Genomic DNA, 12,326 nt, shown 5'->3' on the forward strand with positions numbered 1-12,326 from the left:
TCAGAAGGTGTCCTTGTTTTTAGACACAACAGTGCCTCATACCCTCCATTTGATGGTGAATTTTCAGGCTTTGACACGAGATTGTTCTAGGTTTTTTTTCCTCTTTTACTTGTCTGTGTTGTGAAAGAGAACACATTTAGAAAAAATACGTAAAATGTCAGCATACAGTTAACCAAGAATATATATATTTTTAAGATTTTTGTTTATTTTTTTAAGAGAGAGTGGCCAAGAGAGAGAGAGCGCAAGCAGGGGGAGAGGCAGAGAGGAAGAAATAGGCTCCCAGGGAGCCTGATGTGGGACTCAATCCCAGCACCCAGAGATCATGACCTGAGCTGAAGGCAGATGCTTAACTGACTGAGCCACCCAGGCACCCCCAGAATTATAAAATTATAAAAGAATTATAAATCAAATTCCCTTCCATGTGAACACTCAAGAAATAAAATATTGGGGGCGCCCGGGTGGCTCAGTGGGTTAAAGCCTCTGCCTTCAGCTCAGGTCATAATCCCAGGGTCCTGGGTTTAGCCCTGCATCAGGTTTTCTGCTTAGCAGGGAGCCTGCTTCCTCCTCTCTCTCTGCCTTGCCTCTCTTCCTACTTATGATCTTTAAAGACTTTTTTTAAAGTCTTTAAAAAAAAAAAGAAAATATTGCCCCGTAGTCCCGGAAACCAGCCCCTCCATATACCTTCCCAACCTCTGCCCTTCTCCCGGCTTTCTTAGTGATCTCGTCCTTGCTTTTCTTTCGGTTTTACAACTAAAGGGATTTTGTTTTATTCATCTGTTTAGTAGCTATAAATCATTTTAGGTCATGTCTGATACATAAGGTAGAAGATGAGGCTGGGTAATGCCACTTTTTTTAAAATTGTGTGCTCTAAAGCAATAAGGATGATATTCTTCTGTTTCACATGAACTGGGGACGTTGGGAAAAAATGCCAAAACTGTTGAGTACTAACTCAACACTGCTGTAAGGACTACGGTCATTTGAACATATTCACTCTGGTTCAGCTATTTGTCTGTGGATCTGCTTAGTTCAAAGTTGTATAGCCTTGCCCCTTAATTAAACCGCATTTTCCCAACTTTTATCTGTTTTGTATTTTATTCAAGATGGCCCTTAGTGTTCATGCCCTTCATTTACAAGGAAGGCCAGTGCTCACTGTTTGCCCCAGGCCTCTCCATAACCCCAGTGTTCTCTGCGTGAACAGCTTCCTACAGTAGGAGAGTGGAGTTATGTTCTAGTGGAAATGCTGTGAACCTGGAAAATTTTCCCCTTGTGGTTTTGTTACTAAGTATGTATTACCTGTCTGCCTAGAATAGTGCAGGTCTGACCTTCCCTGCTAATGGATGAGCAAGGTGACCATTTCCAGCTTTGTAATGACCTCCTTCAGATCTTCTTGGGTAGTGTCAAATCCTTCTCCAGTTTTGTTTTGTATTTTTTTTTCCCTAAAGATTTTATTTATTCATTTGATAGAGATCACAAGTAGGCAGAGAGGCAGGCAGAGAGAGAGGAGGAAGCAGGCTCCCTGCTGAGCAGAGAGCCCAATGCGGGGCTCGATCCCAGGACCCTGAGATCATGACCTGAGCCGAAGACAGAGGCTTTAACCCACTGAGCCACCCAGGCGCCCCTCCTTCTCCAGTCTTATACTAGAAAGGGGAACCAAATAATTAACTGTTTCAAATAATTGTTTAGAATAAAAATGTTAACATGAGCTTACTTGGCCAATGGTCAGGTGTTGCCAAGGTCTCAAATGAATAGTTGGTGGAAACATATTAATCAGGCCAAGGTCATAGTTTAGGTCCCCCATGGGGTGGTTGGACTAAATTCTAAATCTGCTGATAGTATACAAAATACAAAACTAGAGAAGAAACTCTGAAAATTTGCTGCACTATGAAGTGGTAATGATAAAGAAGGTTAAAAATTGAGAGAAATTTAAAAGTCCTTTATTGGGCACCTGGGTGGCTCAGTTGGTTAAGTGACTGCCTTCGGCTCAGGTCATGATCCTGGAGTCCTGGGATTAAGTCCCACTTTGGGGGATTCCTGCTTAGCAGGGAGTCTGCTTCTCCCTCTGACTCTCTCCCCTTTCAGGCACGTGCTCTCTCTCTCTCTCAAGTGAATAAATAAAATCTTAAAAAAATAAATAAAAGCCCTTTATCATCTTACTTTTTATAAAAGATTTATTTATTTATTTATTTATTTATTTATTTATTGGAAAGAGAGAGCAGGTGCATTGGGGAGGGACAGAAGGAGAGGGAGAAGCTGATCCCCCACTGAGCAGGAACACCCCCCCAAACATAGGACTCTGGGATCATGACTAAATGGATGGCAAAGCTTAACAGACTGAGACACGCAGGCACCCCTATCATCTTACTTTAAATAGGTAACAGGGGCGGCTGGGTGGCTCAGTTAGTTAAGAATCTGCCTTTTAGTCCCAGGGTCCTGGGATCAAGCCCCACATCAGGCTCCCTGCTCAGCCTGCTTCAACCTCTGTCTGCCACTCCCCCTGCTTGTTCTCTTTCTCTCTCTCTCTGTCAAATAAATAAAATCTTAAAAAAATAAATAAATAAAAATAAATGGATAACAGATTTTTTTAGAGCTAAAAGGAACTTACCAGTCCTTAAACATCATACAATTCATCTTTTCTATTAATAGAAAAGATGCACACACCCATTAAAACATCAGATTAATTTTTCTAATAATATTTTCCTCAGGCTAACATTCAGTTGACATTACATTTCCTAGTTATACCTGATGTTGACATGACGTGAGCGAGAGACATACCAGTGGCAGGGGTGACACATGCTTTAGATCATCTACACAGCAAACAGTGAGTGCTGACAGTAGCTTTGGGGTTGGCACTTGGGCCCTGACCAGGTGCTCAGAGTCTGTGTAGACCCTACATAGGATCTGATAGTCAGGCTCATAATCCTCGCAGGTGTGATAGAAAATTTCTGGGGATAGAAACTGTTAGGGGTAGAAACTGTTTCTGGCTCAGCCTTTGCATCTGGGCATCACGAACACAGCAGTTCCAGGGGCAGGAAGACAGCTTGGTGTCCACTCAGCATCCCTGTGAATGGCGTCCAGAAAATTCAACACGCCCACAGATTCTTAAAGGGTGCTCTTTGCAATCCTCCCCGAGTGATAGGAAAGTAGAGTAAAATTCTGGTTTCGCTTTGTAGTCTAACCTGAAGGTGATGCCAGGTAGGCATTAACAGGCTTGGTTGGTGTTTTGGGCAATCTGCTAAGGCTTTTAGTCATGAAATTAACTTCTTCTCTTGGCCATATTTTTCCCAGGCTCAGAAAAAAGGTTTGAATCAGACTTCCCCCATTGCTGCTTCCAAGACCACGGATGGCCTGAGGCAGGCACAGATTCCTGGCCTCCTGAACACCACGCTGCCAGGTCAGGAGCCTTTATCTTAAGCTCCCCTCCACTGTCCCCTCTCTCCCCAAACCCAGAGGACATCTTCTGCCATCCCTCATCCAGCCTGCAACCTTTCTCATTCCACTTCATCCCCACTCTGACCATGTCTCCTGTGCCCTTTCCACCCAAATAACAGACCCTGTTGTGTCTGTACCTTCATTTTATATACTACTAAGAAAGAAAGAAAGAAAAAGCACTTCTGATTAATTATGACACACTAAATTATATGGGAAAAAATGTGCTGCTCAGAAACAATAAAATCTATTTTTTAGTACTATATGGCACAGGTGACTTTGTAACTATCCTCACGTCACTTTATTTATCTATTCTTTGGCATCCCCCACAAGACTAAAAATAGTGTGCACTGTGTCTTCCATTTCTTCTAAAGCTTCGAATGTCTACACTGCTCATTAAACACTAGAAAGGACAAAAGCAGGAACGCCCCCTAGCCTCTAGCCCCCTGTTTGGGCCTTCATTCATTAATTTGTGAGCGTCTTGGGGGTTCGGTGTTGCTGACGGATTACTGGTTTGAGGCCTAGTCCTCAGACCTTGAATAATTTGAAACTGTTGCATTGGATGGCTTTTATTTACTACCTTTTACTTATGTATTTGTTTCTATTTACTACCTAAATAGGCTTTACGAATCCTGACTTCTGCCTCTAGAGCTTTTATAGATAAATGTACTTCTTGCTCCCCTTCCTCAGAGCAGGAAATATAGAAATCCCTTTCAGAATGGTCAGTAATCCACATACGCTGGGCTCTATGCGTTGTATAAGAGGCTTAATTAACTGCTTCTGTTGTCTTATGTTCATTCTAATAGGGCAGGATTCTGGAAGCAAAGTCATGCCCGGGTCCTTAGGAACCACGCAGCCACAGCAGGAAAAAGTAGTTGGATCATCTCCCAGCCAGCCGGCCGTGCAGGTAGAAGACAGTTTGCGTAGCTACTTCTTAATGTTGAGCATGACCGAGAGAAAATGTAGTCCTGTCATCTTCAGCTTGGTAGTTGCTGCCTGCCGGCGTCTGCGCGTTAAAGTGTGCTCACTGAAGACCTTCCCTGCAGGCCAGGCCACGTTATGTTACTGTTTATGGGATTGATGTGCCTATTCTGTTTCTCAAATTACAATACTGTCATTTCCTCATGAATTAACGATATACTAGCAGCCAGTACATAGTAGATACTCAAGAAAAAATGTTGTTTACTGTTGAATCATCACTCATTGTCATGGCGAAAGTGAATCTGTTCCTCTTTTTTTTTTTTTTTTATTTATTTGAGAGACAGCAAGAGAGCACACACATGCAAGCAGAGGGGTGGGTAGCAGATTAAAAGAATCTCAAGCAGACTTCCCACTGAGCACTGATACCTGCGTGAGGCTCAATCTCAAGACCATGAGATCATGACCTAATAGTGGAAAGCAGAAGTTAGCTGCTTAACTGACTGAGCCACCCAGGCATCCCTGGATCTGTTCATCTTGGTTATCTGAGAGATTTTTTTTTTTTTTTTAAAGACTTTATCTATTTATTTGAGAGAGAGAGAAGTGTACAGCAGGGTGGCAGGAGGAAGGGTAGAGGGACAGCCAGACTCCCCGACTCTCCATTGAGCATGGAGCCCAATGCAGGGCTCCATCCAGGACCCCAAGATCATGACTGGGGTGAAGTCAGACACAACCCACTGAGTCACCCAGGTGCCCCTATACGGAGAGGTTTTTTTCCTGCTATAGCAACCAGGAATGTGATGATATAGCCAGTCCCTATAGTGTTCTAACCCAACAACTGATCTAAAAAGAAAGGAAAAAAATCTTGTTTTCAGTTTACTGAGCCCTTAGATTCTTCTCCGTCAAACCCCAATTAATGGTTTAATGAAACTTGTTATAGTGTGGGCCCGCCTAGAAGACTCCATGAAGGATCTGGTTCAGTTCTCAGGTTCTGACATAAGTCATGTTTGTTTCCTTAACATTGATGTAACAAGTGCTACTGTGGGCCCCTGGCTATCTCGGTCAGTGGAGCATGCGACTCTTGATCTCAGGATTGTGAATTTGAGCCCCATGTTGGGTGTAGAGATTAGTTAAAGGAAAAAAGAAAGACAGAAAGAGATGCCCTACTAGATCACACACCTAGACTGGAACAGCAACTGAATTTTCAGATGTTCATGGAGTTGGCACCCACAAAATAGACTTCTCCAAAAGTTTAATAATACGTTTACAGAGTTGGAGATTCAGGCTTTAAATACAAGCTGCGTCCTTCCAAGTAACCTATCGCACAGCACAGCCTCCCGTGATCTTGACACATTGTGACTTTGCTATATAGGTCTATGGCTTTGCTTGTTTTATTTTTTAGCAGGGCACTTCTGCATTTTTAGACTATGCTCTTGATAAGGAGTTGAAAATATTCATGGGGTACCTGGGTGGCTCAGGTCATGATCTCAGGGTCCTGGAATCGAGCCCCACATCGGGCTCTCTGCTCAGCGGGGAGCCTGCTTCAAATCTTTTAAAAAAAAAGAAAAGAAAAGAAAATATTCACAACGTCATGTCCTTTATGTATAATGGTATTCTGCGTATTTTTTCTACAGAAGGGAGTACTAAGAGATGTGTTTTGTCTTCAGGTGGATAGTCACTCAGGAGGACAAAAGCGGCCTGCTGCAAAACAGCTAACTAAAGGAGCTTTGTGAGTGACCCTTGGAAATGACTCATTTTGAACATTTCTCTAGGTTCCTAATGTTTAATCACTATACAACAGAAGGCAGGTTATAATAATATATGTAGTATTTTTAAAAATATACTTTGAAAATAACTTTAATAATATTTATTACAATATTATTATATATTATATATATGATAATAATAATATAATAATAATGATACAGTTTGCTTCTATTAGGACCCATAAGTACAGTGACCCTTGAACAACATGGATTTGAACTCTGCAGGTCTGCTTATTTGCAGATGTTCTCCGATAAATACAGCATAGCACTGTAATAGTGTTTTCCTTAGCTTTTTTTTTTGTAAGAATAATAAATGTACTATACAAAATATATATTAGTTATCTGTGTAATCAGTAAGCCTTCCAGTCAACAGGACACTCTTAGTAAACTTCTGGAAAAGTCAGGTAATATACTGATATCTGACTATGCCAGGAGTCAGTGCCCCCAGCCCCCTCATGTTGTTAAAGGGTCAGCTATGTACCAATTATAGTTTGAGTCTACTGTCTGCTCGTTTGTTCTGAAGGAGAATAGTTCTCTTGTCTTTGGCATACCACATTACCCTTTGATCGGCCAGAGGGTCTCTGCGGAGAAGCATGGTTTGATAAATTCCTGTGTTTGGAACAGAAATATTAGCATAAGCTTAGCTGGCCAACGGTCAGGCATTGCCAAGATCCGTGTGAGCACCCCCACATGAGGGGTTGGTGGGAACACCATGTTTTTGAAGCCAAGGTCATAGTGTGAGTCCCCTGTGGAGACAGTTCAACCAAACTGTACTCCCAACATGGTGTACAAAGTATGAAACTGAAGAAAACACAGAACCACCATCCTACGAATAATAACACTCCTATAGGTCTGACTTTCTTTGCATGCAAATAGCCATCATGACTAGATTTCCTGCCACGGATCTCCACTGACATTGGCAATTCCTCTTTTAAAGCATTCTCCAGCAGTTACAGAGGGACCAAGCCCACGCTGTGACACCCGACAAAAGTCAGTTCCGATCGCTAAGAGATGCGGTACAGAGGCTCCTGTCCTACCACGTGTGCCAGGGCTCCATGCCCACGGAGGAAGACTTGAAGAAAGGTAAACAGGCTGTCACCCCAGAGCACCCCTGTGACACCAGACACCATCGTACAGATGCCCCACAGAAGAGCGAAAGCCCTGTGGCTCCCGGATGGTGGTCATGTCCGTGTCTTTCACTGTAGACCTAACTTGTTCCCAGTTTACTCCATTTCTGTGGTCCCTGTTTAGGGTTGTGACTTAACTCTTCTCAATATTCGGTGAGGGGATACCCAAAGGTCAGAGTATTTTATTGACCAATTCAGGGGGCACTGAACCCAAAGTGTTGTTTGGACGGCCAGCTGCAGATGCTGCCCTCCGCTGCTTTCACCCCGCCTGCAGCGGCCACCAGCCTTGCTTACCTGGCTGCGGTCTCTGATCTGAGCGCAGATTAGTCCCAGTCAGTCCCCTGCATCTGGGGAATAGGGTCCAGATCCAGCATGACACAGGGATGTGAAGACACAGAGTGACTAGAAAATGGGAAACCTTTGGAGACCGGCAGGAAAAGGACAGAGCCACAGCACTGTGACCTGCAAGATATCATGAACTAGTTTATGTCCTTACATAAAACCAGTCCTAAAAAAACAAGTCCTAATTTCCTTGTTCAGCTGTTTCCATTTCTCATAGCACTGGAAGGAAGTGGAGGTTTGCCCATCTAGACTAACAGATCTTCTCTATTCATTGATATTTATTGCATGTCTGTGCTTTATGGTTTTCTTTTATTGGTCATGTTAGAAGTATTCTAGTTTTGGCCTCCTAATTAAAGTTAAAATAAGGTAGTATTTTGATGAGTTCCCCAGTCACCTAACAGTGGACAGTGAGGGAAAGTGCAGAAGCACGTTTAATCAAGGAAAGCTAACCTAAGAAGAGAAGACTGTCACAGGCAAGACATGTTTGAGTAATGGAAGAGTAATGCATTTCAGTCCTGAGAAAGAAAAGACCTAGTGAGTGATTGCACTCTCTTACCATTTTCTCTCTCTCTCTCTTTTTTTAAAGTCGACAATGAATTTGAAACAGTTGCCACTCAGCTCCTAAAAAGGACCCAAGCTATGCTTAACAAATACAGATGCCTGCTTCTAGAAGATGCCATGGTAAAATTCATGCTACCAAGTGTATTTGTTTTTTTAAGACCCCACAGGTCACAGCTAGTAATTCAGAGAGGAAAAAACTTCAGGGAATTACATTCTCCCAACATAATCTCAAAGGCACAGATACTGAAGACTGTAGAAAACCTTCCACCTGACTGGTCCTCCTGCCAAGCGAACTTGGCATTCGCTGCACTTGTCATGATTGCCCACACCTGATGAGTGCTGTTCTAAATGAGCTGGTTCTAAATGAGCAAACCAGGGCTTTGGTTAAGTAATTTACCAAACGTCCTGCAGCTACTGGGTTTGCAGAGCAGTTAGCAGAGCTAGGGAGCAGACTAGGACCATCTGAGGCCCCCAGCCCCCATGCACACTCTGATGCTGTCAGCTCCCTCTCACCAGCCCAGAGATGTGGGGAACATTGTTCAGAAGAACATCTGAAAAGCCCAGGGGATGACAGATGTGGAAATTAGCTTTATCTTGTTTTTAACTGAGTGATCATTAACATACCATAAAGTTCATGCACGATCTAAAAATATGCAGCTTAGGTGCCTCCTTAGCGCAGTAGGCAGCGCATCAGTCTCATAAAAATATGCAGCTTGATGGTGTTTAGTATGTTCGTAAGGTTTTTTTTTTTTTTTTTTTTTTTTTTTTAAGATTTTATTTATTTATTTGACAGAGAGAAACCACAAGTAGTCGGAGAGGCAGGCAGAGAGAGAGAGGGAAGCAGGCTCCCTGCTGAGCAGAGAGCCCGATACGGGACTCGATCCCAGGACCCTGAGATCATGACCTGAGCCGAAGGCAGCGGCTTAACCCACTGAGCCACCCAGGCGCCCTGTTCGTAAGGTTTTGCAGCCATCAGCCACTAGTCAAATTCAGAAAGTTTTCATCATCCCAAAGAGAAACTAAACTTAGTTTTAAAACACCAGTTAGAGAAAGAAGATGCCTCAGGAAATGATTGAAAGACCAAACCTATTCTGAGATTTTATTTATTTTTTTTTTAAGATTTCATTTATTTATTTGACAGACAGAGATCACAAGTAGGCAGAGAGAGGAAAGAAAGCAGGCTCCCCGCTGAGCAGAGAGCCCAATGCAGGGCTCAGACCCAGGACCCTGGGATCATGACCTGAGGCGAAGGCAAGGGCTTTAACCCACTGAGCCACAGAGGTGCCCCCTATTCTTCTGAGATTTTAGAACCAAATCTGAAATCATACAGGCTTTCACCTATAAACTGACCTCTTACAGGCAGTTTCCAATTTAAGATCAGCTTTGAGATATACCTTGGGAGCTTAGTTGAATTACATTATGTACTTACATGATACAGTATAAACGTGTGTGTGTGTTTACTTATATATATATATAATTTATATTTACTTTAAATTTTGCCTCCAAACTTTGAAATAGTTGTTCTTATATTGATAACCATTTCAGGAAAAAAAATGCTGAGATATTAAAAAGACTTAACTCTTACCATTTTTTAGGAAAGGACCACTTACTTGGTCAAGTTATCTTATATCTGCTATGAATTTTCATGTTAAATAAGACTCACAAATATAATTTAAGCTTCATTTCTGTACAGCAAAAAATAATTTTAAGGAAAGTCTTCTAAAAAACACATTGAAATCATAGTAGAATATCAAGAAAAATGTCATCCTCATGAAAAGATCTCTAACATATTATTAAGCAGAGGGGAAATAAGATACGTCAGATTAGATACAGATACAGAGAAGAAAGTCAGTGCCTTTGTGCGCATCAAACCACTTTGTGCAGAGCCTATTAAACTGCTCGGTGTGGGTACCTGCAGAGAGATGCGGGGGAAGCAAGGGAGGCAGGCCTAGTTTTCATACCCTCTCGAGAAATCAGTGTAAATCACCTTTTCCCAAAAATTACAATTTCAAAAAATGCATCTTTACGTGACAAGGATAAATGGAGCTAAATGGGACGTGAGTAGAACGTAGACACCAAATCTTTATGTCTGGTTGCTTCGTTAGTTTCAAAGACGCAGTGGGATGGGTGTACTTTGTTAAAAGGCATCTGAAATGACCAGATTGTCTTGTTTTCAGCGGATCAATCCCTCTGCTGAGATGGTGATGATCGACAGAATGTTCAACCAAGAGGAGAGAGCTTCTCTGTCCCGAGACAAGCGTCTGGCACTTGTAGATCCTGGTAAGAAATGTCAGAGAAAAATGGAAGGGAGGTGCTGCCGGGGTTCCAGGCTGCCGGCCGTGGGGAGTCTGTCTGAACCGCCGCTGGGCGGGAAACTTGAAAGTACAGAATGCATCCTGGGGAGAAACAACCCAGAGTGAGCAGTGGGGTCTGTAGTCTAGAAAATCCACGCTGGGATTCCACGTTCATTGTGTGATTGTTTTTCCCCATTATAAACGTAAACTTGTTTTTCTTTCTCTATTTCTTTTTTTTTTTTTTTTAAGATGTTATTTATTTATTTGACAGACAAAGACCACGAGCAGGCAGAGAGGCAGGCAGAGAAAGAGGGGAAGCAGGCTCCCTGCTGAGCGGAGAGCCTGATGCCACCTATCCCAGGACCCTGAGATCATGACCTGAGCCGAAGACAGAGGCTCAACCCACTGAGCCACCCAGGCGCCCCCTTTCTCTAGTTCTTGAGAACTAAATTAAATTAGAAGCCTTCCCAGAAGCATGTAAGCCTCAGCAAATTATCGAGTTGTCTTACCCTGTGCAAGGCTTTGTTAGGGGCCCTGCCTGCGAGCTCATAAATTAAGATGCTCCGTTTAATACCTTTCTCTTCCCCTGCCAGCTTCCCACTGATTGCACCAAAGGACAGGAAGAAATTCTCCTCTGGCCAAGGTTTTTCTAGCTGGAGGAGTTAAATTTACATGAAACATATTAACAGGAGAGAAGAAAAGTTTTATTACACAGGTACAGAGACCCAGTAATGAAATTGAACCCCAAAGAAAGACCAAGGCAGGCAGTTTGTATACTTTTTAGACAAACAGACAATAAATCTGTGAGGAATTGACAGGATAAAGAAGACATAACTCTGGGAGCTTCAGTTAGTAAGGAATTCTAAACAGAATTTGGGCTGGAGTAGTAAATTAGTGAAAAGTAAAATGGGCTGTTTCTATACCTTCTGGGCCCTGAATTCCCTGTTTCTGATAATAAGGATGTCTCTCTATCTGCTGGTACAGGGAGAGCACTCTGCATGTGGGAGATTATTTCCTGCTCTTAGGGGGACAGAGGAGGATCTAAGTGTCCTTTTCGCATGGGCTGGCTTTTGGTTTGTTTGTTTTGTGCTTTTTTTTCTTTTTTGTTTGAGAAAGAGAGAGAGCAAGCGTGAGATAGTGGGTGGAGGAGAAAGAATCCTGAGCAGGCTCCATGCTCAGCATGCCCCAACACGTTCTGCCTTTGAAAAATGAATCCTCAGGGCACCTGGTTGAGCCTCTACCTTCAGCTTGGGTCCTGATCTCGGGGTTCTCGGATCAAGTCCCACATCGGGCTTCCTGCTCAGTGGGGAGTCTTCTCTCTCTCTCCCTCTCCCTCTGTGTACTCTCTTCCTCTCTCTCTCAATAAATATTTTAAAAATAAATTAAGGGGGGGCGCCTGGGTGGCTCAGTGGGTTAAAGCCTCTGCCTTCGGCTCAGGTCATGATCCTGGGGTCCTGGGATCGAGTTCCACATCAGGCTGCTTCAGCAGGGAGCTTGCTTCCTCCTCTCTCTCTCTGCCTGCCTCTCTGCCTACTTGTGATCTCTGTCTGTCAAATAAATAAATAAAATCTTTTAAAAATTAATCAATTAATTAATTAATTAAGTGTCCCTGAATGGCTCATATGGCTAAGCGACTGCCTTCAGCTCAGGTCATGATCCCGGAATCCTGGGATGGAGTCGCACATCAGGCTCCCAGCTCCATGGGGATTCTGCTACTCCCTCTGACCTCCCCTCTCATGCTCTTTCACTCTGTCTCTCTTTTTCTCTTTCTCAAATAAATAAAATCTTTTAAAAACATTTTAATTAAAAAATAAAAATAAAATAAAACTAATCCTCCTGGGGGGCTTGGTTGACTCAGATTGAACCCCATGTAGACAGAGCTCCCTGCTTAG

General features: G+C 42.9%; 1 protein-coding gene across 5 annotated transcripts in view; it reads left to right on the forward strand.

The window, feature by feature from the left end:
* Positions 1 to 12,326, forward strand: part of BICRAL (BICRA like chromatin remodeling complex associated protein) — a 106,966-nt gene that overhangs the window by 87,940 nt on the left and 6,700 nt on the right. For all 5 annotated transcript variants that reach the window (XM_059177998.1, XM_059177996.1, XM_059177997.1 and 2 more), the window contains 6 exons: positions 3,286 to 3,391; positions 4,233 to 4,333; positions 6,012 to 6,073; positions 7,048 to 7,193; positions 8,166 to 8,260; positions 10,318 to 10,420. In XM_059177998.1, coding sequence (XP_059033981.1) covers positions 3,286 to 3,391; positions 4,233 to 4,333; positions 6,012 to 6,073; positions 7,048 to 7,193; positions 8,166 to 8,260; positions 10,318 to 10,420 — 613 coding nt within the window. The remainder of the gene's footprint in view (positions 1 to 3,285; positions 3,392 to 4,232; positions 4,334 to 6,011; positions 6,074 to 7,047; positions 7,194 to 8,165; positions 8,261 to 10,317; positions 10,421 to 12,326) is intronic.

This window comes from Mustela lutreola, chromosome 6 (assembly GCF_030435805.1).
Source record: "Mustela lutreola isolate mMusLut2 chromosome 6, mMusLut2.pri, whole genome shotgun sequence".
Classification (NCBI taxonomy): Eukaryota; Metazoa; Chordata; class Mammalia; order Carnivora; family Mustelidae; genus Mustela; species Mustela lutreola.